General features: G+C 53.2%; 1 protein-coding gene across 18 annotated transcripts; it reads left to right on the forward strand.

Moving 5' to 3' along the window:
• The first annotated feature begins 1,090 nt into the window (after nucleotides 1-1,090).
• Nucleotides 1,091-26,373, forward strand: TJAP1 (tight junction associated protein 1). Of its 18 annotated transcripts, XM_071219608.1 has the most exons (14): nucleotides 1,098-1,171; nucleotides 1,636-1,767; nucleotides 12,070-12,206; nucleotides 13,258-13,331; nucleotides 15,393-15,461; nucleotides 18,952-19,058; nucleotides 19,749-19,871; nucleotides 21,404-21,432; nucleotides 22,155-22,316; nucleotides 22,529-22,595; nucleotides 22,832-22,861; nucleotides 23,615-23,722; nucleotides 23,827-23,910; nucleotides 24,566-26,373. In XM_071219608.1, the coding sequence occupies exons 7-14, from the start codon at nucleotides 19,773-19,775 to the stop codon at nucleotides 25,661-25,663; spliced, it is 1,677 nt and encodes a 558-aa protein (XP_071075709.1). In that variant the 5' UTR covers nucleotides 1,098-1,171; nucleotides 1,636-1,767; nucleotides 12,070-12,206; nucleotides 13,258-13,331; nucleotides 15,393-15,461; nucleotides 18,952-19,058; nucleotides 19,749-19,772; the 3' UTR covers nucleotides 25,664-26,373. The 18 variants fall into 18 exon arrangements, with proteins under 18 accessions (XP_045049225.2, XP_045049239.2, XP_071075709.1 ...); XM_071219610.1 differs by lacking the exon at nucleotides 15,393-15,461 and having other exon boundaries at nucleotides 19,746-19,871; XM_071219609.1 differs by lacking the exon at nucleotides 15,393-15,461.
• Nucleotides 26,374-26,394: the final 21 nt, after the last annotated feature.

A 26,394-nucleotide genomic window follows, 5' to 3' on the forward strand; every position in this document is an offset into this window, starting at 1 on the left:
CTCTCCTCCCTACTTCTATATTCCAAAATCCTTCTATCACTAATCTCTGTGATATTTACTAATTCAGTAAACATTTATTGAACACCTACTATGCTAGGACTTGTTTGAGACACTGGGGCTACAGTGATGAGTGAAAGTCCCAGACCTATGGGATTTGCATTATAGCGGAAGATGGTCAATAAACAAAGACATATTTAATATGTCAGATAACAATAAGTGCTATGAAACAAAAAAAATTAAGGCAAGGTAAGAAAGAGTGGCTGAGGATGCTGTTTTACATAGAGTGGTCAGGGAAGGCTTCCCTGAGGCTGTGACATATGAGCAGAGAGTCACGCATGGCAGTGAATATCTGCAGGGATAATATTCCAGGCACAGAGAAGAGCAAAGCTAAAAGCCCGGAGGTAGAATTATGCTTAGTGCATTAGAGGATGCCATGCTATTTCTTCGCTACGCAATTACTGTGTGCCAGGCACCTGCTGGGAAATGGGGACTATGAAGATGCAGAGTCTGCCTTGTGGGAGCGTCGGCTTAGTGAGGGATACAGCATGTACATGAATAATGACAGCACAAGTTAGCTACAATGAAGTTACGTGCAAGTGCAAAAGGAGCACCAAATGCAGGGGGATTGGAGAAGGATTTCTGGAGGAGGTGACAGTGTGAGCTGAGGGCTGAAGGAGAAGAGGGCTTGGGCATTTTAAGACCTGAATGAATACACAAGACAATTGGGAACCCGCAGTCCCCGGGAGAAGTGGAAAATTGGGCTGGTGAACGTCAAAGAGACTGGATCTTGCAGATCTCTGCGTGACAACCCGAGAAGCTACTTTTCTTCTTTGGATGATGGAGAACCAGTGCTAAGATTTTCCTACCATATTTTTATGCTGTTTTCCCCTATTCTTTCTTTCTCTTTGAGTACCAGAATCTTTCCCCATCCTTCCCGCTATCGCCTTACTCCTACACCTCCACCCCGCTCCAGCGGCCGGGCCTCCAAACCCGGCTCTTAGCAAATACTCATCCGTCCCCATCACCCGGCGCTCAGCGGGAGGCCATGCCCCATTACCACGCCCCCGGTGACGCACGGCGCCTGGAGCGTGGGGATTCCCGGTGCCGTGGCCACTACCCGGCCTGCTCCGCGACAAGATGGCGTTCTGAAGGCAGCGGGCAGCGGCAGAAAGTTTGTTGTGGGATGGGAGTAGGCGGCGGGGACTCTGGGGTCTGGGGAGGAAATCATAGGAATACTAGCATGGAGTAGGGGCGGAGGGGGTCTCGTTCCAGAGATGAGAAAAGGAAATGGAATGGGGGAAGGCTGGGGCAGCAAGGAAAAGAGGGAGAGTGGGTGGGAAGGGAGGGGCCCTAGGATCTAATGGCAGCCCTGGGGGAGGGGTCCAGGGCGGGGGACCAGAAGTAGATGTGCAGGCTCTGGAGGAGCCAAGTCACGAATTGGAGGGGGATTTTTTTTAACTGAGATTAAAGAAGCCTGGAGCATGTGGCCGAGGTCCGACTGTACCAGGCTGGTGGGAGAGGAATGGGGTCTTTCCCGTGGAGGAGCATAGTGGGGAAGCAGAAAAAGAAACCTGCAATGTTTGGTAAGGAAGGAACTAAAGCCAGTCAAATGAACCTCTTCCACACTTAAATCAGCCTTTCCACAGTTCTTATGGAAGCATCTGCCCCAATTTCAGCTGAAGACTCAGGGTCCCCAGGGACTGGAAGAATCACAGTGCCTGCTTGGAAGAAGAGGTAGCAACTTGTCCAACCCCAACCCCAGAGCGGGTAAGGCTGTCATGCACCCCGGAGGCAGGATGCATGGGCTCTGAATGATGCTGAGAATCATTTAATCTGAGGAGGGCACTCTTTTATAGAGGTTGCCCTTTGCCTGTGGTCCCTAAATTAGTGATCTGCTTAGATTGCATGGTGATTTTTGAGAGTTGGATGTAGAATGGAGCCTTGTGTACCTTTAGCCATGCAGGCGAACATGGGCAAGGGCCTAGGGATCAGGCTGAAAATATTTTAACACATCCCTGTCACAAGCAGTTTCCTACATGTTCACTGTATCTTCTTCAGTCTTCCCATCACATTTTGAGTTTGGCATCCTGCCTGAAGTGGAGATTTGTGTGTGACAAATGGTGGGGAGTCAGGAGAAAACAAATTTCTGATGGTGTTCACTAATCATTGAAGTACCTACTATCACCAACTCCTGAATTCACTCTTTTAGCATTTCTACTTTTTTTGATCTTTTCTTTTGGTAAGAAGGGCTCATCCGTGTTCTTGGGGTTGTGGATTTGGTGATAGGTCGGTGAGAGGAGAAAGAAAGGCAGTTCGGGATTAGGGGGACAAAATCCAGGTCGATTTATGGCAAGAGGCCAGGCTGACTGGTGTAGAGTTGTAGGAATGTTTATTACACAACTCTCGAGGCCCCTGATGCCTGAGAACTGCTTTGCCGTCTGGACCAATATGGCAGTGGAGGCAAAGGACGGTGGAACTTGCCCTTTTCTCTTCTGGTAGCTTGTTTCTCTTGCGTGTTCTCATGAGACCACATTTTAAAAAAAAAACTCAGGTTATTCCCAAACTAAGCATAGCTTTAGAGATAGTGGACTTGGGTTGGAGGAAAAGAAAGGGGCCTGGAACCACAGCATGCAGTGAATATGGTTCTCACTTTCTCTGATGCCCTGTCCTTATACCCATGCCAGAGGTGGAAGTAGGCTTCTTACTGAAGCCTGTTTCAGGGCCGACGTCTGCTCCGTGACTGGACTGGGAAGTCAGGTTTGCTCTGGGACACCTCACTAAGCATCTCCTACTCCCTGCTCCTACTCCCCATCCCTACCCCCAAAATGTCTGACTCCAGACAGGCCAACGCAAATCTGTTACCGGGCCAGCTTTAATACCTTCAGATACCGGAAGCACTGATGCTATTTAGCTGTGGTCCATTAGAAGGTTAGGAACCTTTTCTATCTGAGGACACTTTGTGGATGCCCTCTTGGAAATCGTCATCAGCAAGGACAGTGTGGTGAGTGCACCTACAGGTTATGAACACTGGCTTCGGAGCCGGAGTGCATAGTTCATGTCCTGGCTTTGCCATTTGTAGCTCTGTGACCTTTAGAAATTACGTAGCGCTTTGTGGCTCAGCTTTTTCATCAACCAAATGGGTTTGGTAAGAGTACGTATCTCATAGGGTTGTTATGAGGGTTAAATAAGTTAACACATTAATGTGTTTAGACCAGTGCCTGACCCTCAATATGTGTTTGTTGTTTTTATGTTAGATCTCAGCATGAATTTCTGCTTCATGATCGACCTTGTACCTCTCTATGGAGGACCTGTACTTGTTTGGGCTGCTATCCTGATGTTAGAGATGGGAAGTACAGCTTTTTAATCTATTTAAAGTGATGTGAAAATGCCAGTGATTTCCTGCTGAAGCTTTGAAGCTGCAGAATTATCTTTTTTGCATTTGAGTGATGATGATAACTGAGCACATTTTATGTGCCTGGCACTTTTGCGAGTGTTGTAAACGTATTAACTAATTTTTATAACAACCCTGTGAACTAGATACTGCTATTATCCCCATTCTACAGATGAGTAAATAGAGGTGCAGAATGGTTAAGTAATTTGCTCAAGGTCTCCAAGCTAGTAAGTGGCAGATCTGGGATTTGATACCAGGCAATCTAGCCTGGCAATTGACCTCCTTTTTTGGGATCTAGTACAAAGTTACCTTTTAAATAGGCCTAGTGGCTGTTTGTATCTCTTTCTTTGTAATGATGGTCAGATGTCTACCCATACTGTAGTAAAATTGTTTTGGTATTAAAAGAAGTTTTAGACCTGGCTGGTGTGGCTCAGTGGCTTGAGCCCCAGCCTGCAAACCAAATGGCGCCTATGCGATTCCCAGTCAGGGCACGTGCCTGGGTTGCAACCAGAGAGGCAACCCATCAATCATCAATGTTTCTCTGCCTCTCTTTCTTTCTCCCTTCCACTCTCTCTAAAAATAAGTAAATAAAATCTTTTAAAAAAATGTTTTAGAAACGGGTCTTTTCATCACAGCTGTCTCCTTCCTCTTAGAAATAATAACTGTGCTGGGACTGTGGTGATAGGGACCTCTGTGCCATGTTAGCCAAACCTGGACTCTCTCTTCATGACTCAGCGTGGTCTTTGGAAAACCTGGGGCCTGGGTTGGGTGAGCAGACTAACATTAGGACCCACTCTAAGCATGGCTTCGTGGAGCGTGTGTGTGTGTGTGTGTGTGTGTATTAATTACATGTAAACATAAGGCTCATTGCTGACTTCGATTACTAACATGAGCAGCTGAAGCAGCCATCCTGTTAAATTCATGCACAGTCTAGATGCGTCTTTCTTTTAAAAATAGCAAGTAGCAAACCGTACAGGAAAAAAAAATACATGGCATTTTAAACAGTTCCTTCCTCGCAGAGGAAGAAGAAAGTGGAAAATGAATGAGTCGCTGCTGAGGCTTGTGTTGCTCAGTCTTTCTCCCTTCAGTCAGGCAGAGGCCTTTGGGCGGCCTTGGGGCGGAGGTGTGTGCCCCAGTAGGTAGGCTGGCTTTCCTTTGCCCTCTTCTTGTTTTCTTTTTTTGGGGGTGGAGAATATTTAAGACTCACTCTTCCCCTCTTTCTGAGTCACATCCTGTCTTTTTAACTCACCCTCAGGGCCCGTCTTTTTCTTTTTAGTAAATGACTCTCCACCCTGCCATCAGAGTAGGCACACGCCTGGTGTCTAACCAGATTTTTCAGGGGATTGGGGGTTCGGGAATGAGGGCTTTCCCTGGGAATTCCTACCCAGCCCTGAGATGAACTTCTCTGTTCATCGTGGCGCACGTGATTTTGCCAGTCTCTCCATTAACTTAGGAGCCACAGATCAGGACAGTGCGCTTTATCTTGGGTTGCAGGCAGCATGCCGAGACATGTCACCTCTGTAGCGTACATCTTTCAGTTTTGGTAGAAGTCCTCAGACTCTCGATTCGGGGCACCTTTTAGCAAATGATTAAACTGCAGGATAAAGTCAGATGGATTTGGAGCTGATTCTCCCCCTTTACTGTTTTCTTTTAGTTGTCTAAATCAGTTTCTTCTCACAGCACCCCTTGTTATGAATCAGCTTTGAACCTAATCCCTTTGCATCCTTTCCACGACGTTTTGGGTGCGAGGGCCTCTGAGTAAACCGGGCCTTCATTTCTCACTCGGGTCCAGCCTCTGACCTGAGCTCTGGGCTCACCTCCTTCTGGCTTCAGGCACCTGCAGGTGCTGGTCCTGCTCTCTGGAATGTGTTCCCCTCTCCCCTTTACTTTCCCTTTTGTCCTTCACATCTCAGTCTAAATGTCACTTCCTTTGGGACCCCACCCCCCCTTTAACTGCCCTTTTTCTGTGCTCTGTTTTAACACTCATACTGTATTGTAATTGCCTGTTTACCTGTCTGACTCTTACAAGACTGTAAGTGCCCTGAGAAGAGAGACTGTATTTTATTCCTTATTGTATTGTCCTATTTAGGATAGTGCAGGGCACATAATAGGTGCTTTATAATGCTGTGGTGCATGTAGAACGGATGGAATGTGACGGCAGTCTTTCCCCACTACGTTCTGTCTTTGCCGAAGTTATTTTTCTATTTAAAAAGAAGATGTCTCTTCCCTTAGAAATGCCATGGGTTCTGCTTTTATAGGATAAAGTCCCTATTCTTTGGCTAGGCCTGCAAAAACAGTTCTTTACACTCCGGCCCAAACCCAACCCTGTGGCCTGAGTTGCTGCTACTCCGCTTCATCTGTCCTGTTCTTCATTGCTTCTAAATTCCCTGCTGCTCCTGAACCTGTTGGGGCTGTCCGTTTACTTTATTCTTCTTTGCCTGTGCACCGTGCTTGCTGCATGATCTTACCATGTCTGAAACTCTGCCCGTTCCAAAGACCCAGCTCCTCTGTCACCTCCCACGAGAAGATTTCCCTGCTTTCCTTTCCTCCCCTTGGCCCCCACAGCACTGTGTTTGAGCCTCTGCTCTGGCACTTACCTTGTTGTATGGTGCGTTCTCTGTTGACTTGTCCATCTCTTTCACTGAGCCAACCGCCTCTAGAGGAGGGACCCTCCCTGGGAAGGACCCTGGTCCCAGGGTGGGGGTGGGTAGATAGGGAGGACTGGGAGTGTGAGGGTGTGTGGAGAGTTGGGAGTGGAGTAAGCAGTGTATTAGAGTCTGATTTTGGAACTAAGCAGACCTGGTTTAAATCCAGACTCTGCCACTTACCAGCTATGGGACTTAGGAAAGTTGCTTAACCAGTACGATCCTTGGTCTTGTACCTTATAAAGTATGACATGATTTTTTTTTGCAGGAGTATTGAGCATTAGAGAAAGTAAGTTTACAGCATATTGCATGGTGCCTGGCATATGGAAGATAGTAAATATTTGTTAAATGAATGAATTCCATTTTGAAAAACTTGGTGTATAAGAAAAGGCTTTGTTTTATTCAAGCTAGAATAAGCCTTTTGCTTTCTGCCAGGTAGCCAGGAGCATTTTTGAGGTGGGAGTAAAATTGAGAGTCTCCTTTCTTGTGATGAAGCAATAAAAAAGGTGAGGTTGGGGACACTGTCAGTGAGTAGCCTGTGCAAAATAAGACTATTGACGCTTCCCCACATTCTTGTGTTGTAATGACTCCTTCGATGGGTCATGACATGCATTCGAGATCCGTGGTGACTTTGGTGAGTACGGGTGGGGGTGGGTGGATGGCGGATTTGTAATGGAGTTAGGGCTGAGGATGACTGGGTGGTGTGTTTGAGGATCCATGTTGTTTTTTCTCCTGATGGTTTTTTTTTGCCTCTTGGTGTTTTACGAGCTGAAAAGTGTTGGCTAAAGCAGGTAGAACACATCTAGGCTTTGAGGAAGCCAGATTTTGGGGGCCCACTTTTCTTAGGGCTTTTTTGTTGTCATTGTTCCACTTATTTGTGTATTCACTGGTTGATTCTTGTATGTACTCGATAGGCGATTAAACCCACCACCTTGTCGTATCAGGACAACACTCTAACCAGTTGAGTCACCCAGCCTCGGCGTTGAGGCTTCGGTGATCTTCTTGTGCCACCGCACTGGCTTAACTCAGATACTCCCTAGAAATCAGACTGGTAGCTGAGAGAGTTGCTGCCCTCTCTTTGCCTTTTTATTTTTCCTGTAGTTGGTGGGGTTATTTCTTCGGGCACCAGTTCTCAGAAGACACTAAGGGAGGTCTAGAGCTCTTAATTGTATAATGCCAGGTGGTACTCCAGGGTGAATTTAAAATCAAATGAGGAAGATATGAAGGAAAAATGGGAAAAAGGAGTAAGTTTGGGTAGGAAGAAGCAAAGAGACTAACAAGGAAAAAACTGAAAAAGGAAAAGGAGAATTGCAAAGGACAGAGGAAAAGAAGAAGAAGAAAACAGGTGGAAAGGCAATAAGAGAAAAGAAAAAAGCAGAGTGAAAAGTGATGAATAAGAAGCAAAAAATAAAAGGGGAGAAAGAGCAAGTGAGGAAGAAGTTGGAAGAGGGGATACAGGGTGGTAGTTTCTCTCTAGCTTCTGTTACATTTTGTTAGTCTTTATAAGGCTGAGAAACAAGCCTGCCCTGGGGGGGCCTCCCTGCTTCCCATACTTGGGGTCCCAGGCAGGGAGGGCAGGCTGCCCTCAGAAGCTGCTTCATGGGCACTGACCCAGAGGGGTCGCTGTGTGGAAATGCTTTCACTATTCTCTTCAGGTCAGACTTCTGCCCTTGTTTTATCTTGTGTGACTAGTAAATCTCAGACGTCATTCCAAATGAAGGAAAATGTTGATGAAGTAATAGGTACTGCAAATACTAACTACATAACAAACGTAAACTCAAGTACCGCGTTTATTTCAGAAGATAAATGCTTTTTTTTTTTTTTTACTTTTAAGAAACCTTATCCTAAGGAATTGAGATCAAATATTCCTGTGGTCTTCAGTCTTTTATTTTTTATTATTTTATTTTTAAAATTATTTTATTCTTTTTAAAATTATTTTATTGTTGTTCTTCAGTCTTTTAGAAGAAAATAAACTCTTTAATTCATCAGCCTTTCTTCAAAACTCACCATCAGATTGCTAAGAACTTACTCTACTGTGATACTGTGAGATAATAGGAAGTAGACAGTGTCCGGCAGAAGTAACGCCTGCTTGAGTGGGGTTCCTGGTAATTATATGGGTGTGGTAAGTTACAGTTTTAATTGGAACATTTCACCTAAAATGTCATATGGTGTGGTTGAGTGTGATATTGTCATGCTACAGAATTACATGCTTATGATTTTGTCATAAAAGATTTTGTAATTTAAAAAAAAGGCTTCTCAGGAGGGCAGCCTTCTTGTCTGGTCCTTGAACCCCTGCCCCAGCCAGGCAGCTCTCCTCCGGGCCCTCACAGCACTCACCACACTCTAAAGCGAGTGGTTCGCAAAACCTGGGGTAAGGTCTGCTATCTCGAAGCTTCTTAGAGCCGGCCCAGGTCTTTTACTGAAGGCACTTAGGCCCTACTCACCATAGTTTGATGTGTATAATGTGCATTTTTTTGCCCAAATTTTTGAGGGAAAAATAAGACCACTCATTATACATGGGTAGACCCTGAAATACCTTGTATCTGTTCTTATGTTTTATTATTGTTATATAACATTCCTTGTACCATAATACGTTAAAAAAAATAAATGCTTAAATTCCTTTATAATACACAAAAACAAGTGTCTAAATAGAAATAAATAAATAATTGAATCAATTAAACGAGTTTTTTTTTCCCTGAAAGTTCGGGGCAAAAACGTTTGTGCTTGGTACACACAGGAGAGCGCTAAACACGCAAAGGACGGTAGTGGGTGCCCACCGCCCAGGTTACCGGGTGACCCCACCCAGTCCTTCCTCAGGGAAGTAGGACTTATCTGGCACAGCCTTTTGAACTGCTTAGGAGGAAAAGTCCTGTGTAAACAAAAGATGATAGTGTTAACAATAGCATTATCTCAGGGTTGAGTTAATGTCCTTAAATGGCCTTCCAGGTGCGTGGCTTCAGCTGTCTCCCTTTTCATTTCAACATTCGTCCCTCAGCCAGCAGGGCAGGTTAAGAGAGGAGGTGAAACACACCCGTATATTTTCTTTTTTTTAATCCTCACCTGAGGACACGCTTACTGATTTTAGAGAGAGGGGAAGGGAGGCAGAGAGAGAGGGAGAGAAACATCGCCGTGAGAGAGAAATATTGATTGGTTGTCTCTCCTATGTGCCCCGACTGGGGACTGAACCTGCAGCCTCTGCCCTGACCTGAAATCAGACCTGCGACCTTTCAGTTTACGGGATGACATTCCTTCCAACTGAGCTACGTCAGCCAGGGCCATGAGAATATTCTCTTGCTGAATTAGCATCTAGAAGTCTTTGGCTGCTGGTGCCCTTTTTGTGATTCATTAAGCTTCTTTTAGTGCCCCCATATCCTTCTTGATTTTCTGGTTGTATCGCTAGTCCTATCTAGGTGTGCTCCGAGCTCACTCCAGGTCTGGCTACAACCTCGTAAAGCCTGGACAAGCCGAAGGCCGAAGCGAACAGCTACCAGTGAGGTGGCGCGTCCTCACTGAGCCTTCGCTGAGCGCGGCTGGGCAGGACTGATAGCTACGTTGCATGTCAGGCAGATTGGAGAGTCGGCTGGGCGAGCCACCTGGACTGGATTGTGTTGTGTGTTTCTAGGCTTCGAAGGGACTGAGTCTCCTGGACCGACCATGAGTAGAAGAGTGGGACCTCTTCTTTGTTAGTTACTCTCTCAAAAGTGTCAGCTGCCGACTGTCAGTGACATTTGGAATCCATGAAGGACAGAACTGTCATGGCTTTTCTGCGGCTCCCTAGAGATGACAGCTTTCCATGCTTTGCACTGGCATCGGAAACAGAGGGTTCTGTCCGAGTCTGTGCTCTTCGGAAAGTCTCTCGTCCTCTCTGTCACTTCAGAATGGGGGCCCCGCCTGTTCTGTGGGCCTCCTAAGGCGGTGAGGGTCAGAGGACATAGGGTGGAGGGGAGGGCTGCTCCGGAAGGGGGAAGCACAGTGCAGGTGGAGGGCCGCTGTCTGTCTGTCTAGGAGTTGTATGTTCGCATCATAAACGTGTCCTTGTATAAATCACCAACCATACAGAAAAATAGACAAAATAAAAGCTAGAAAACCCCTCCCCATGGCCCCTTTGTAAGCCCATTCCCCAAATATAGGGAACTAGTTCTCACAACTGTTAACCATTTATCACGTGTCCTAATCATTTTGTATCCTTCTAGACAGTCCTAATAAGGTATTACTTATAAAATAAACAAAAGTCAATAATAATACATACTGTTCGTCAATTTGTGCTGTTCACCTAACAAGTCACTCAGGCTTGAGTAGTCCCTGTTGGAACCTTTGAGGAGCCCGGTCGCAGCCTTCTTCCCAGCTTGGGGGTTCCCTTGGGCGCTGGCTAGCTTGTTGGCAGGGACGGAGAGGCTTCACTGCGGGTTCTGGGCACCGCGGCCCTCTGGTTGTCTCTGAGGGACTCCCTTTTACTCTGAGCTGAGACTGCGCACAGGGGCGCCTGTGAGTGGGTTCAGAATGGGCCTCAGCGTCCTGTGGGCGTCAGCACGTTGTCTTACGCTTGTCTGCCCCCCAGTCCACTGTCGTTTTGGCTGTGAAGAGAGTAAAATTACCTGATTTTTGAACCTCTCTTTCATTGCAGAGACAGTCCCTGGTTTCTGAAACCGTGGATTAGCCAGGTCACTTGCTGCTCTACCTTTTGAAAGTAAACCAGACCAACCCAGCTGGTGCTGATTATTCTTATTCTTATTCTTTGTAGTATTTTGTGGGTGAGGGTTCTGAAGGTGGCCTGTTCACGGCCATGCTTTCTTATCAGTCCCGGGAAAAGGTCAGAGCCCACAGCAAGCGTTCTTTGTCTTCTACATGGTTGTCTCGCCCTCCGTGGTCAGGCCTTGGCCTTTGGAGCTCTGGGGCAGTTGTCACAACAATAGGGGGAGCCCAGTGAGTAAGCAGTTGGAAGCCTACTGGAGGCTTTTCCTGCCTGTGTTAATCATTAGCCTGGGCTTGGGAGAGGAGGCAGGGCCACATGTGGGGCCTGGGTGGTCACTCTTCTCCCCTTTCCACCCCAAGTCATCTCAGCATCTGCAGTGCTACCCAGACAGAAGGGGGAATCCCTCCCTGTTTTTTCCCCCCTGACAACACGTCTTTCTCTTTTAAGCACAAGCAACATTTGCGGATACATTTGCTGAAGCTTTCCCATCCTGCTGCCCCAGGGGTCACTTCTTGTGGGGCCGCTGGGGCTCTACTGCCACTGCTGCATTTGCCTGGAGATCTATAGGCCAGGACCTGTGACGTCCCTTTGGGTGGTCTGGGCTTGCTATGAGGAGAACACTTGCCTTTCTGGCCATTGCTCATTCTGAGAGCGTAGACCAGTCCCCGTCGGAGTCTGGGGAGCCTGGCTATAGCACAGCCTTTATCCTTGCTCTGTAGGGTCCTCTGGGACCAGCTCCCTGGGAAGAGCTATCCCCCTGGCCCTTTGCAAAACTGAAAGGTGGCAGTGTGCCGCCCTTCCCTTGACTGGCCCAGAGCTGGGCTGCGGTGCACACAGCCCCATTGTACTGCGCTTTCCATGCAGCTCTTGTTGCAGTGTCTGGTCCCTGGGCAAGTTCTCTCCCGGTCCCTTTCCTCAGAGCCCGTGGGAGGTGGTGGGGTGGACTCTGCTAGCACAGGCATGGGGTGGGTGGCAGCTGCAGCTGTGGGTGGCTTTGTTCTTAAGAAAAGAGCTCTTAACAGAGCTTTCAGGGCTCTGGTGTAGCCTTGCATCAGTGTTGGTGGAATAGGCGAGATAGGAGCAGCCCCCTATCCCCCCACAAGCAGTGACCTTTTTGTAACAGCTGACCAGCCAAAGAGCCCTGTTATGTGGGGTCAGTGAGCTGGACTCACGGGGTGGAAGGGGAGTGCTACCCCTCCGCCTGGTGCCTGGCGAGGTTTCTGGGTGGGAGGAAGCCCCTGAGGGTCTAGCACCGAGTCCAGAGGAGCTTTGCCTGTCAGGGGAGTGCAGCGTGTGCCCTGGTCCCCTGCAGCTTGGCCTGCCTTCTGTTCTCTTTGCAGCTCCGGAGTCGGGAGTCAGGCTGCTCACAAAGCCAGCTGTCTGTTTATATGGAGTGCCTGGAGGGTGTCTGCCATGAGTCTGTCACTAACCGTGCTAACCAGGAGAGCTGGCTGCTGGGGGAGAAGACACTAACCCTGTGAGTCTGACCTGGGCCGGCTGCCCTGCCTCAGGGGTACCACCAGCAGTGCCCCTGTCCACGCTGCCTCCTCCCCCTCGCGTACCTCACACCATCTCCTCTGCTCTCTGGTCCCTATGACTGGGTGCCCTCCATCTTCCCAGTCTCCTTGCTCTGGGTGCGGATGCACCCCCTTGGCCAGGAGAGGAGGGCCACCTGTGCATGTCCCAGCCTGCTGCTGGACTTGGCCTCCCCTCAGTCAGTACCATGCTTTCCCATTCTTTCTTTCTTTTTTAAAAGATTTTTATGTATTTATTTTTAGAGAGGAAGGGAGAGAAACATCAGTGTATGGTTGCCTCTCACATGCCCTGTCCTTGGGATCTGTCCCACAACCCAGGCATGTGCCCTGACCGGGAATCGAACCAGTGACCCTTTGGTTCACAGGCCGGCACTCAGTCCACTGAGCCACACCAGCCAGGGCCCTTCCCATTCTTTCTTAAAGCAGAATGGGGTAGTTTCTGTTTAATATGCCTTTATCACCATGGAGTTAGAAAATATCCCTCAGTTAGCGTGCTGTTTCATGCCTCAGAGACAGTTGGGAATTTTCCTGAGGCTGAATAGTTCCTTCTCTTTTTCAAGAGGGGAAGATTGAATGGTGTCCCCATTATTTTCACTCCAGGTTAATAATTTAGAATTAGCTGCAAGGTTCTCCTTGGGGTTGGGGAGGTTGAGGAAAACCTCAACCTGGTTGTGAGAATTTCCCTGGACAGAAGTGTGAAGCTACTTAACCTGAAGTCGAGCCCAGAGCCAGGTACCCATCTGCGATGTAGCTCCCATTAGTGACTATTACTCTGGGAAGCTGAGTGGGTGGAGTTTGGTTCCCCACTGTCTTCCACGGCTGGAGCTTCGGTGGACTTTAGCCGAGAAGAGCTGGGAGGGGCACCTCAGCCCAAGGAAACAGGACCTGCTTTGGATTCCACGGTGGGCCTAGGAGAGGCTCTGGCCTCAGATCGGGAGACTGGCGAACGGCTTGCCATGGAGAAGCCCCCACCAAACCCCTGTCTCCCTCCAGGCTTGGCGAGGAGAAGGGGGTTCTAGAAATAACAGGAAGGCCAGTTGCTTGGAGCTCCCTGGTGTTCTGCACAGGTAACCCTTTAGACAGACTGTCTGGGTCCCCAGCCTCTGGAGGCCGTGCAGTACGGGGCAGTCTGGACAGGGAAACTTGAGACCCGCCGGCCCTCGCAGTGGTTCTGTGCCGTTGCACTAGGGGGGTAGGGGGACGAGGCAGGGGGCTGTCTTCTAGCACGGTGTGGGAATGTGTAAATATGGGAGCTGGTAGATGCTACTCAGACGTTCAGAGTAGGGAGTGAGCAAGCTGGAGGGGTCTGTGGCTTGGCTATGACCAGGAAAGCCAAAGGAGATCAGAGGGGAGCCAGAGTTCAGGGCTGCCTCTCACTTTGCTTTTCCAGCTTAGGAGTGGGCATGGGGCCTACTGTCAAGTTCTGGTTATGATCTTGGGGGGCTTTCGGCCCTCCCTTTATGAGGGGAGGTTTGGTTTGCTTGGACCATCATCAGTTTTTAGCCCCTTTATTCCCATCTAGTGTTTGCTTGGATGAAGTCACGTGATAGACTTGAGGTGTTTGCTCAGGTGGGGAGCCAGGTGAGCACTCAAGGCCGTCAGCGCTAGTTCTGAGTCTTCAGGATTACTTTGTGGCAGAAAAATACCCACCCCTGTTGGCTTTTGAAAACCTGTCAATCCGTTCTGCTTAGAGCAGGCAAAAGGCCAGGTCAGGGCCACAGGCAGCTTGTCCCAAGCGGGTGAGGTTGTACTTGCCCAGAGGGGTGGCAGGCTTGGCTGTTGGAGGGGCAGCAGGGCTGGTCTGGGCACAGACTGGCACCTTCCAGCCTAGTCATGAGCCCAGAGCAGAGCCTGCCCAGGCCCCACCCTGTGAGCTGCTGGCTGCTGGCCTGCCACGCGCCCAGGATTGCTGAGGGCTTTGCTCATGGATCTGAGGAACAGCTGCATGCCGGAAACGGGGGGCTGGCAGCAAGCGGGAGAGGCACCCGGGGGTCGTGTGGGAAGGCTGAGCCCCAACAGCCCTGGTAGGGTCCACTCACTGTGCTGGAGGACTGTTCTGCTGTTCACTGACAGTCCAGGTAGAGGGGGGCCCCTGCCGAGTCACCTGGTGACAGGGCTGGGCCTTGCAGGGTGGTAGTTGGTGCTTCTGCGCTGTGGTTGGAGGTAGAGCTTGGATTTCAGGGGCTTGAGGTGCAGCTTCCTCCAGGCTCGCAGGGCTCAGCGACGACATACCGCCGAGGACAGTAGCCTTCAGCGGAGGACAGTTCCCACAGAGGAGGCACTGGTCCCAGTGTGACCAGACATGCCCGTTTTAGCAGGCGCTCCGGGGCTCAAGGAAGGGCCTGTATTTATTTTTATTGTTCGTTTATATCTTGCTGGGTTCCAGGAGAATTAAGGCGGCATGCAGCACAGCTGGGGTATTCTGAAGACGGGCTGGTGTTCCTGTCACTTTAAAAGCAGTAGTGATTGCTAACTCTGCGTTTTCTTAAGTGCATCATGAAGAAGCGCTTTAATGATTTTGGTGGTGATGTCTTGGCCCTTCATGATTGAGAAGATTGGGTTCATTGACCCCTCAAGCGCCCCACTTGCCTGATTCAGTGACAGCTATGAGCAGAAAGGCATGTCATTAGGATCAGAAATGGCCTGAGCCCAGGCAGACTGTTGGTGCCGTAATTTCCTAAAGAGAGCAGGGGCAATGTGGGGAGTGGGGTGGCATTCAGACTTTCTAGGGCAGGGCAGTGGAATGAATTCGTAGAGCGGAACTTGGAAGCTAGAGGAGACATCCCATGGGGGAAGGCAGAACTTTGAAAAGCCAAAGAACCACACCCATTTTGGATTCAGTCCAGTCTCCCTCTGCTGGGCCAGTGTGGAGGAGGTGGCCTCTGAACCCTCAGAGGGATGCTTGGGCCTCCCTTCCTCTCCTGCACCTTTAACTTTGCCCTGCGCCTTGGGCAAACCCACAGAAAAGATGGCAGAAGGAACTGAGAGGGTGTCCTTAGCTCTTGAGCTTGAACGTTTTTGCTGTTGCCTCCTGTGGGTTTGCTGGCGGTAGGTGGGAGTAAGGTCGTGGTTTGAAGAGAATCAGGATTCTGAAGAGCTTTCTCCTTACGCTACTCCGTCTCTGGCAGCGGTGACCCCCGACCACAGTGGAGACCCCTGGTCGCATACACATACTTCATATCCCCAGAAAGAAGCAGGTATGCTTGGCAAATTTTTTGTCCTCTGATTCAAGGACACTGCTCAGCCAACTTCTGGCACACATTCCTCCTTCTGTCTGTCTCTGTCTGCACTCTGCTCAGCTGTTCAGGTTCACAGTGCAGGTTCACTGTGCGTGCGAGTCCCACTTCTACTGAAAGCAGACTTTGTTCTCTGGAGGCAGCTAATCATGCCCCATGGGCTGTAATCAGGGAGAAGGTATTTAATACAGGGCAGGCGGCAACAGGCAGCCTGCACCAACTGGCAGATTGCAACATGGCAATTAGGAAGCTAATCACCCCACTCCCCACCCCAGCAGATACGGGGCTGAGTCTCTTCTCCAAACCGATTTTGAGTGAGTGAAAAATGAGTACTATGCAGAAGAGGAAGGAGAAGGCGGGGTTGGTGGGGGGCAGTGAGGGGTGAGGAGAGCTGCTTTTTCTTCTCACCTTACCTCCTAGAGATGGGGAGGGCTTACTGCTGCTCAGGGTGTCTCCCTCCACACTGCCTGCGGGTCCAGGCTGAGGAGCCTCAGACCAGACTGGGTCAGCCAGAGGTTTTACCCTCGGCCCCTCCCCCAGAGCACAGCTGTGCTTGTAGTGCAGACCCAGCATGAGACCTGGTAGCCCTGCATCCTCCGTCATCTGCCCCCAGTTCCTTGAAGCTCGGGTAGGTGAGGAGTGCGATCCTTCCCTGTCAATTTCTAGACCTTCCAGAGGACCGTTTTCTTGGACATACCCTGAAGGTGGGCACCAAGAGGCTGAGACGCCCCAGAGGCAGCTTGCTTCCTCCTCAGGGCCCAGCTGCTTTCCCTGGAGTTCTTTTCTCCATGCGGGGCTGGAGTCCTCCTTGGGCTGAAACACCACAAGGCCACCTGGGAATCTCGGGGTGGAGGACGTGTGGCCAGTGGAGGCTGAACCTGGTAGCTGGGCTTCCGGGAGGGTCTGCTCTGCTTCCTTTTAGCTGATCTTTCATCTTTTCCCAGCTGCTAGGCCTGGGGTCCAGCTGTTGCCTGTTCGTTCTCTGCCTGGCATTGTTCTCACGCCCGGGTCTGCCCTTCCCAGTAGTGCTTCTCGTCAAGGGCAGTGGCTTGCCAGGCTCATTTTGTTCCTTTTCAGTGCTGGAACAGTGGGCGCCTATAGGCTGATCTGGGACACTTAGCAGATCCCAGGAGTGGAGCAAGGGCCCAACATGCACTGGTATTTATGGGCATAGGGCAGGGAGTGGCACAGACTCCTGTGGACTGTCTCCCTAGTGGGCATTGCCTCTGCTTCACCAGGTGGGAGTGGTTCCCCTCCCTGGACCGATGTGTGTGAAAAGGGAAAGCTTTGGCTGGGTGAGAGAACCGCTCCCTATCTCCCCTCCGTTCCTCATCCCAGAGAGTCCGTGTCTGCATTTCCTCCCACTCTCGCTGCCACCCACATCCACACTGTTTGCCCCTCAGCAAGCCAGACTGCCTGGCTGTGCACGCCCTGGGAATGTGTGCTGGGGGACGCGGGGCCTGGGGGTGGGGACTTGAGGTCAGGGGCAGACAGGATGAGCTGTAGGATGTGTGGCAATTAGAGTGAGGGCTGCGGGCATGCAGCGAGGCTGCTGTCCTTACGGGTAGGATTACCAGATACCTGAGCGGTCAGTGTCCTCCCTGCCTACCCTCTGCCCATAAACACACATGTCCTGGTGCCTAGAGGACAGTGTGGGCATCGGCAGGGGTGGGGTAGGCAAGCAAAGCAGCAGCTGAGAATGGAGGGGTATACGAAGGGGCCAGCAGGGAGAAGGGGGCCACTCAGCTGAGGAGGTGAGGTGGGGAGTGGGGGCCTGGATTCCCCATAGAGAGGGGGAGCAGGGTGTGGCCAACACGGGAGCCTCCCCTGGGTTTGTAGAGTCTCTGGCCACCTGTAATGCTTGCTCCTTTGTCTCTGGCTCTACCCCTTTTCCAACTTCCGTACACACCCCCTCTTACACCCCCTGGTTTTCAGAACCCAGGTACCCAGGCTGGTTTGGGCTTTCTGGGCCTGTCCCCCAGATCATAGGAATGCTCACCCTGGGGCCATCCGGAGGGGTAGCCCTGGGGAACTTGCGGGGTGACTTGTTTGCTCCCACAGCCCAGGAATGTACTGTCCCTTCAGGCCCGCCCGGATTCCTGCAGAGGGAGTCAGCCCAACACAGCTTGTGCCCTGTGGGGACACGCTCCGCCTCACCAGCAGAGGGGCGGAGGTTGACGGCTCGTGCCTGCTGTCACACCCCAGTCCCCAAGAGCCCCCAGCCAGAGGCCAGACTGTTCAGACTGGGGAAGGAGGCCACTCCTGCCTCCCCGCCCTCTCTACCCCACTCCGTTCTTCCTGCCTCAGGCCCTGTTGGAATGTGACACGAGCCACGGCCAGGGCCTGTCCCAGCAGCAGGAGCACACGCTGTAGCCCGTGAGGTTCCCTCAGCCCCCAGCTCTGTTGACGTGGTGGTGGCAGGAAGGTTGTTCCTGCCCAGGAGGCTACCTGAGGTTACTGCCTCCGTAGGTCCCTGTGGTGGCTGCTGCCCCCTGCTGTCGCCCAGCTTACTGCAGGGTGTGGGGCAGAGCTCGGAGCCCCAAGAACCTGGAGGGGACCGCACAGGCCACTCAGTGCAGCCACCTGGTGCAGGTGGCAAATAGGCTTATCCAGGGAGCAAGGGCTGCACAGTGGTGTGTCAGAAGCATGGGACGCAGATGTCTCAGCTCCCCAGACGTGGGTTTTCTGTACCAGGGTTTCTCAGCCTTGGCTCTACCATGTTGTGTGCCGATGACTCTGTCGTGGGGGCTGCCCTGTGCGTGACAGGCTGGTTAGCAGCAGCCCTGGCCTCCACCCACGGGATGCCAGGGGCACCCACTCCAGTCGTGACAACCAGAACTGGCTTCGGGCATCTGCCAGCTATCTGAGAGGGGCGAGGGGATCAGCGTCACCCTGTTTGAGCTCCATCCTCGCTCTAAACTGCTGCCTTTTTAGGTTTTCCCTGCTGCACCCAGCCCTCCTCATCTCCGAGTCTGCTCACCACCACTGTGCACAGTTTAGAGCAGTGGTGGGCTCCTTCTGGAAACATTGCTAGGAGCTTTTTTTCCAGCAGCATCTTTCATCTCTGCTAGGCTTTTTCCTGGTATTCTCTTCCGCCACCCATGTTCTCCAATCGTCTTGTTTCTAGACTCTGAGAGGCCTGGGAGGTGAAAGGAACGGATGTGGGTAGGGTGGGGACAGGACGGGACCTGACCTATTTCTGAATTGGGCCTGTGGGTGCGCCGAGACCATGAACACACAGCCATGCATGGGGTGGGGCTAGTGGAGACGGCAGGAGCCCGGTGCGTCCAGTCCTCTCCCACCCCCACTGCTTCCCCCCAGCCCCTGCCCGTGGCTTTCCTGCCTGGCTGTCCCTGGGGGGGGCCTTCTGGGTCCCACACTGGGCAGGGTGGCCTGTGGCACTGACAGACAGGTGGCTGGCACCTGGTTTCCACTTTCTTCCCTTCTCCAGTTTCAGAAGCTGCTGGCTAGAGGAGGAAGTGGAGGGGCCGTGGGATGCGGAGAGCCGAAGGCTAACTCCCTCCCAGAGAGCGGAACAGAGCAAGCTGCCGACAGACGGTACGTTCCCGTGAGGCCTGCGCCCCCCACGTGGCTCTCCTGGGGAGGCTGGCAGGAGAGGGGGCAGGCAGGTGGCCCCTCTCAGCTGGGGGCTGGTGAAAGACGAGTGGTGGAGGCCAGTGGGCCTTGGCCTTTAGGGCTCTCTCGAGCTCAGAGGCCCCCACTGAGGAGCCTAGGCTGGCTGAGTATCCTCAAACCCTTACTTTCTGGTTAGTTACTTTTTAAAGCTAACGTTGACCATTTCCTAAGTACTAGGTACTGTTCTCACTGCTTTATGTGACCTCACAATGCCCTATGAAATCGGTGCTGTTTTCACCCCACTTTGGAGTTGAGGAAGCTGATGCATAGAGAGCAGTTTTCCCTTCGAGGCTTTCTTCTGAGCCCACAAAGCAGAGAGGTGGGCTGCCTCAGAGTCTCCGCCCTCTTGGGCACAGCATACTCTTCCTGGTGCGCAGGCCCTGCATCCTGCCTTTCCCACCCTCTATTCCCATTGGACGCCCCGCAGGGCTCTCCCGACTCCATGGGTACCGACACACCAAAGTCCACCCTTGTACTGACCCCAGCGTGCCCAAGCCTGTCTGCCTGCCTGGTGGCTCCTACATATGTCTCCTTTTCCCATCCCTTTCCTTCAGTCCAGAGGCCTCTTGCCTTTGTTTCTGAGGCTCCTTTGTCCTCGCTTCCTCTCAGCAGATCACGGAGCCCTCACCTCCCAGAATGACCAGTGCAGCCCCTGCTAAGAAACCCTACCGTAAGGCACCACCTGAGCATCGGGAGTTGCGCCTGGAAGTTCCCGGACCCCAGCTGGAGCAGGAGGTCAGCAAGGCCGGTACCCTGACCCTGGCTGGCAGAGGCAGGCCCCTGAGGCTGGGTGTGCGGCCGACTTCTCCCACACGAGGGGCTTCTGGCCCCCAGCGTTGGGGTGAGAGTATGGTGCTGCTGGTGGGGCTGTGCAGGCTCACAGGGGCCGCCATGGGTGCGCGTCCCCATGTCTGGGGCCCCCAGAGTCTTGGTGGCTTAGCAGAGATGACTCCACACATGCAGTATGGTTCTTCCTGCGAGAAGCAACCCACCAGACGGACGGCCCTCACCTGCTGGAGGCCGGGACTCTGGGCCTCCCAGAGGAGAGCTGTTCAGCCCACTGCCCCTCTGGGGGCCCTTGGGAGGTGGCACTCCAGCTTATTCCACCAGACCTGCTGTTCCTCACTGTCCCCAGAAGTCCGGTCTTCCTCCAGCTTTGTGTTGTTTGGGCCGCATTTGTTGGTGCGCAGTTACCCTCCCTCACTGGGCTTACTGACAGGAGGAGAGAGGCGCCGCGGCGGTTTTGTCCTTGCCGCTGCCGGGTTCCCACCGTACTGCAGGGTGCGGAACGCTCTTCCGGAACCCGAGACTGTCAGCACATGCTGAGCATCAGGCATGCCGCGGCCACTCTGGTCAGATTCAGGGCACAGGTGCCGGGGTTACCCACTGCAGCTCAGAGAACAGTAAATGAAAGGGCCAGGTGCTGTGCTAGGTGCCACCCAAGGGGCCTTCCCCTGGTTTTGGAGATGAGAATTCCAAGGCTTGGTGCAGCTGATATAACCGGTGTGTGATAGAAAAGGGTCAGATCTAGGTGTCAGAGGCTCCAAGTCCATGGTCTGGGCTGCCCACCTCATTTTCTGACCCTGACTGGCGTTTGGAGCAGTCAGTTCAATCTGAGGCGGCCCGTTAACATTTCCCTCTTGCCAGCACATGCCTGCTCTGTGTCTGGCTGAGCCCTGACTCTTGGGCCATGACCAACGAAGGGGTTCAGGAGGATGGGGCAGGAGGTCAAAAGCAAGACAAGACACTTCACTCCTCTCAGTCAGGATTGGCCCAGCAGCTCTCCTTCACCCGTGCCCATGCCCGTGTTCCTCCCAAGCCTCTGTAAGGTCCGGATTTGGCCTGGCGGTCAGAGCTCAGAGCCCTGCTACATCTCAGCCCGATTTCTTCTGCAGAAGGTCCCTGCCATGCCTGCAAGGCTCATAGTATCCCATGAACAGCTGAGAGGCTCTCTTTATCCCCGGGAGAGGTAGCATGGGTACCAAGACTTATTTGCAGCTGGCTCTAGGCCTAAGAGCTGATGTGTGTGAGGGTGAGGGCTGGAAGGGGTTCTTGAATCTTCTAGTTGGCATGAGAGAGAGTGATCTAGGCCTGTCTGGGCATTGCTGGATTGCCTCCACCTCTACAGGGCGCTCACTCAGCCCTGTTCTGCCGTGAGAGTCTTTGGGCTTCAGAAATGGCCCTCTCCAGGGCTTCTTGGGGGGCGGGCAAAGCAGGAGGCCAGTGGTCTACAGCTGAGCCTCAGGCTTCTGTTCTTTTGTGCCCAGGAGCCCCCGACTGACGCAGAGAGGATGAAGTGAGTACCTGCTGCCCGAGAGCCTGCCCTGCCTCAGCTCTGTCCCTCTTAGCTCCAGGCAAGGCTGTGGGTGTGGTTGGGCTTTCCCTTGGATTAGGCAGAGGTAAATGTCGGGGTGGGGGTGGTATTTTAGGGACTCTGGGAGGAGGCTTGCTGTGGATATTCCTCTTGGAAAAAGAGGTTTGTTCCATGGGCCCCAAGAGAACCTGGAATCGAGGAGGGGATGGCTATTAGGGCCTGCTTTCGCAGTGAGCCCTTCCCCAGCTCCTAGCCCTCCTGTGCCAGCGGCCTCCCTAGAGCCCTTTCTGTCAGCCACATGAGGCTTCTCGAGAGAAGGGCAGTGCTGGGCTGGATGTCCAACAGATTAATAATGGAGCAGCCTGATTGTGTAGTGGGGAAACTGGAGCTGCTGCGGGCTTGGTGGACGGCTGGCTTGGGCTGTAACCAGAGAGACTCGGGGTTCTGTCCTCTCATTCTTCTCCGGCAAGTGGGGGTCGGGCTACTATCTACTGTCTCCTCTGCCTCCCTGACCCCCCAACCTTAGCCAGGCTGTGTTCTTAGGTCCAACAGGCCTATGCAATTTGCGGCCCTGACTCCGACTGAATCTCAAGTTGTCCCCTGCCCCTAGTTGCCCTATTCCTTCCTTTCTGACCAGCCTGGGGCTCCAGGGATGGCCCTCCTATCTCTGATGCCCCTCTGCCCTTGACCCCTCACCCTGCCAGGCTCTTGCAGCAGGAGAATGAGGAGCTTCGCAAGCGCCTGGCCTTGGCCACCAGGCGCACCGAGGCCCTGGAGCGGGAGCTGGAAATCGGGCAGGACTGCCTGGAGCTGGAGCTGGGCCAGAGCCGTGAGGAGCTGGACAAATTTAAGGACAAGTTCCGCAGGTATGGGCACGAGGGGCTAGGACACACATGCATGCACCTCTACGTTCACTGGGGGTTAGCTGGAAGAGGCCTCAGAGATCATCTGATTGTGGTGAGAAAACTGAAGTTTGGGGAGGAGAATGACTTGCCCAAGATCCCTTACAAGGGAGAAGCTGAACAGGGTCTGAGGAACGGGATTGAGACCCGGGGGTCTGCCCTGTATTCCTCTGCAGGCTGCAGAATAGCTACACAGCTTCCCAGAGGACCAACCAGGAGCTGGAGGACAAGCTGCACACGCTGGTAATCTGTCTGGGAGGGCGGTCTGGCTGGCACTGTGCTCACAGCGTAGCAGGGGGCTAGCACTTGCCAAGGGAATGCCATTCTGCCCTGGGGCTGGGGAAGGGGATGTTGGCAGTGGTGGGGAGGGGACCACTGTGTGCTGTGCAAGTTGGTACTGTCTTAATGCTCACACTGTTTCTCTTCTCTCCTCGTCTCCCCCTCATGCTGCCACCGTTGCTGCCGCACTCTCCTCTCAGGCCTCTCTTAGCCACAGCTGGATTTTTGCAGTTGCGTCTGAGTTTGCGTGTTTTCTCCCTTGTCCTGGCCTCCTCCTCCACTGAGATCTGGGACTGCTGGGGCCCTGGGCATTTCTCTCTGACCACTGTTTCCTCTTCCTTCTGTGAGGCCCATTCAGTAGTCAGTGCCTCCTTCCTGGGGGACAGCTGGGAGCCTGCTCTTGGCCCAGGCAGAGGTAGTGATTGATGCCACCACTGAACACTCACAGCTTCTCGGCTGCAGTGGCTGTAAGCCCAGGCCATGCTGGGGAAGAGGGCTGTAGATCCGGCCTATGAGCGGAAGATCAGAAGGCTGCTTTTGAGCCTGCAGCTCCCTCCCAGCTCAACTGGATAATCTTACAGGCTCCCCCAGCTGCCCCGCAACCTACTCCCTCCTCCCTCTTCCTAGCCTGGTCCTGGAAACAGCTACCTACATAGGCTTCAGCACCTGGGTTTACAGTTACCTTCTCTCAGGTACCAGCTGCCTTGCCTGGTGTGTAGGGCTCTGTCAAGGGATGGGCAGCTCATGTACTGCCTCTGTACTGCTGGGCCCAGCGGACAGCAGGTCACACTCAGAGAACCCCAACCTCACAGTCAGCCCGGAGAACAGGAGAGGTGTTCCGTCTCCTGTCTGTTCATCGTCTGTCTCTGTTCCGTCCGCCTTGGCTGCCCTAGCACCTGTGGCTTCCTGTGTCTCTGGGCCGGGAGGGGGTGGAAGGGTTGGCTAGGTCATCGGCTTGGTTCACCACAAGTCTTGTGCCTCAGATCAAGAAGGCTGAGATGGACAGGAAGACACTGGACTGGGAGATTGTAGAGCTGACCAACAAGCTGCTGGATGCCAAGAACACCATCAACAAGCTGGAGGAGCTCAATGTATGTGCACCTCTGGGGCCGTCCTGGCCTGGGGCCGGCTCTGTCCCTGCCCAGCCCCGCTCCCTCGGGCAGGGCTGGGCTCTGAACCAGGTCTGTATCTGCAGGAAAGGTACCGGTTGGACTGCAACCTGGCTGTGCAGCTCCTTAAGTGCAACAAATCCCATTTCCGAAACCACAAGTTCGCTGATGTGAGTACAATGCCCACCCCAACGCCGCCAGTCCAGCCTTTCTGGGACCCCTCGAACTCCGGTTTCTGCACCTTCCCCCATCCTCGTAGCCTCCGTGTCTCTCAAGCCTGTCACCTCTGTCACTGGTTGTGTCCTGTATGCTGTTAAGGGCCCAGCTGGAACAGGGACAGGGAGAGAGGGACTCCAGGACCCCAGGCAGGAAGGAGGGAGTGGCCAGCACCATCAGCCATAAGAACATTGAGAGATCCCCCCACCCCAAGGGGCAAACTCTAGACCCAAGATCCTCAGGCTTAAGGGTGATGGGGCCTACACAAGGAGTGGAGGCATTCCCAAGGTTGCCAGTCACTACAAATCCTTAAACCTATGTCTGGTTTGGGCAGACGCTCCTGCTAAGATAGGGGACACAGAAGTCTCAGCACACGTGGGCCTTGGCACCAGTTCTGGGGTCAATCAGAAGCTCAGGTTATTTTGCCCCTACTGAGCCTCAGTCTGTGTGTGAAGTGAGGATGCACTCTGGCGTGCTGCAGGCTGAGCCGAGCGAAGCGCCGAGCACACAGTGGTGGTAACTTGTATGTGGTGCCGTGACTTCTGCCCTGAGTCAGCCTGCCTTAGGTTGGCATCATGCATGTCTCTTCCTTTCTGCTCTTCACCCCAGCTGCCCTGCGAGCTGCAGGACATGGTTCGGAAACATCTGCACAGTGATCAAGAGGCCGCCGGCCCGGGCCCTGCACCTGGCCTGGCACCAGGGGCTGTGGTACCCACCTCTGTCATCGCCCGGGTGTTGGAGAAGCCAGAGTCTCTGCTGCTCAACTCGGCCCAGTCGGGCAGCGCTGGGCGCCCCTTGGCTGAGGACGTCTTTGTGCGTGTAGACATGAGTGGGGATGCCCCGGGTGACCCAGCCAGCCTCCCCGTCCCTGGCAGCCCTGTCCCCCAACCCAACGGGGAGTGCCACACTCTGAGCGCTGCTGGGGGTTCCCCAGAGGATGACCCGCCTCTGCCGGCCTTTGAGAAGCTGAGCCCCTACCCCACCCCGTCTCCACCACACCCTCTGTATCCTGGCCGAAAGGTCATAGAGTTCTCTGAGGATAAAGTGCGAATCCCCCGCAACAGCCCCCTGCCCAACTGCACTTATGCCACCCGCCAAGCCATTTCCCTGAGCCTGGTGGAGGAGGGGAGTGAGCGAGCCCGACCCAGCCCAGTGCCCAGCAGCCCTGCCTCAGCCCAGGCCTCACCACACCACCGGCCCGGCCCGGCCCCCCCGACACTCAGCGCTCCTGTCAGCTCTGCCAGCTCTGAAGAGGACCTGCTGGCCAGCTGGCAGCGAGCGTTTGTGGACCGCATTCCACCACCGGCCACTGCGGCCCAGCGCACAGCCTTTGGACACGATGCGCTGCCTGAGCTGCAGCGCCATTTTGCTCTTAACTCCACAGACAGAGAGGAGGAGGTTCCGGCGCCTTCTTCCCCACCCTGTGAGAGTGGGCTTCTGCCAACAGAAACTGACTCTGGCCTGCCTAGGGAGGAAGAAGAGGAAGACCTGAACCTCCCTGTCAGCCCCGAGGAAGAACAACAGAGCCTGCTGCCCAGTGATAGCAGCACAGAGAAAGGGCCTGGCACTTCCCACACTGAAGGCAGGAGCTGGGCACTCGCTGGCTCTAGCCGCCCCCAGCGCAGCCCCAAGAGGATGGGGGTACACCACCTGCACCGCAAGGACAGCCTGACCCAGGCCCAGGAGCAGGGCAACCTGCTCAACTAGGGCCCCTGCCTGCCTTCCTGCCCCTGCTGCACTGGGACTGCAGGAGGCTTGTACCCTTGCAGCTCAGGGTCACCTACCCAGCCCAAGCCCTTGAACTTTCCTCCCTCTGTTCCCTGTGCAGTTGGGTCAGGCAGTGGGCCACACCAGGCCTTTCAGCTGCATTGACTGCCTGCCACCAGCTTGCCTCATGGGTTCCCCCCTTTCTTCTTAAAATATTTATTCCCCAAAGGTAACATGCAGCCGGGCTCAAGACCTTTCTTCAAATCATCCAGCCCCATTTGGGCTTCTGGGGAGCTGAGGGTTCAACACATCAGTGTTCGTCTTCCATCATCCTTTCACAGCCATGAGGGGTTTTGGGGGGAGGGGAGAGGGGTGTCTTAGGGATTAGTAACCTCTAATTTCTGTTTTCAATTAACCTTTCTATTTTCTGTTTCCTTCCCTCCCCAAACCCTCTGCACAAGCTGTTGCCTTCAGGGGGCCTGGCACAGTGGGCCCTCCAGGGTGCGGGAGAGGGCTGACTCAGGGCTCTCTTCAGCTGTCTCTTCCTCCCTCTGGAAGCAAGTATGGGGTGGGACTTGGGCCCTCAAGCTGGGCTCCAGGGGAGGCCTGGCCCCCCTCCCAACCTTGGCTCTAGACTGTTACTCCCAGCTTTGGGAAATTTTCACATTGATGACTTTTAAAATTAAATAAAACTATTTTACTGGTATGGACTAATTCGTCTATTAATGACC

The sequence above is a fragment of the Desmodus rotundus genome, chromosome 11 (genome assembly GCF_022682495.2).
Source record: "Desmodus rotundus isolate HL8 chromosome 11, HLdesRot8A.1, whole genome shotgun sequence".
NCBI lineage: Eukaryota > Metazoa > Chordata > Mammalia > Chiroptera > Phyllostomidae > Desmodus > Desmodus rotundus.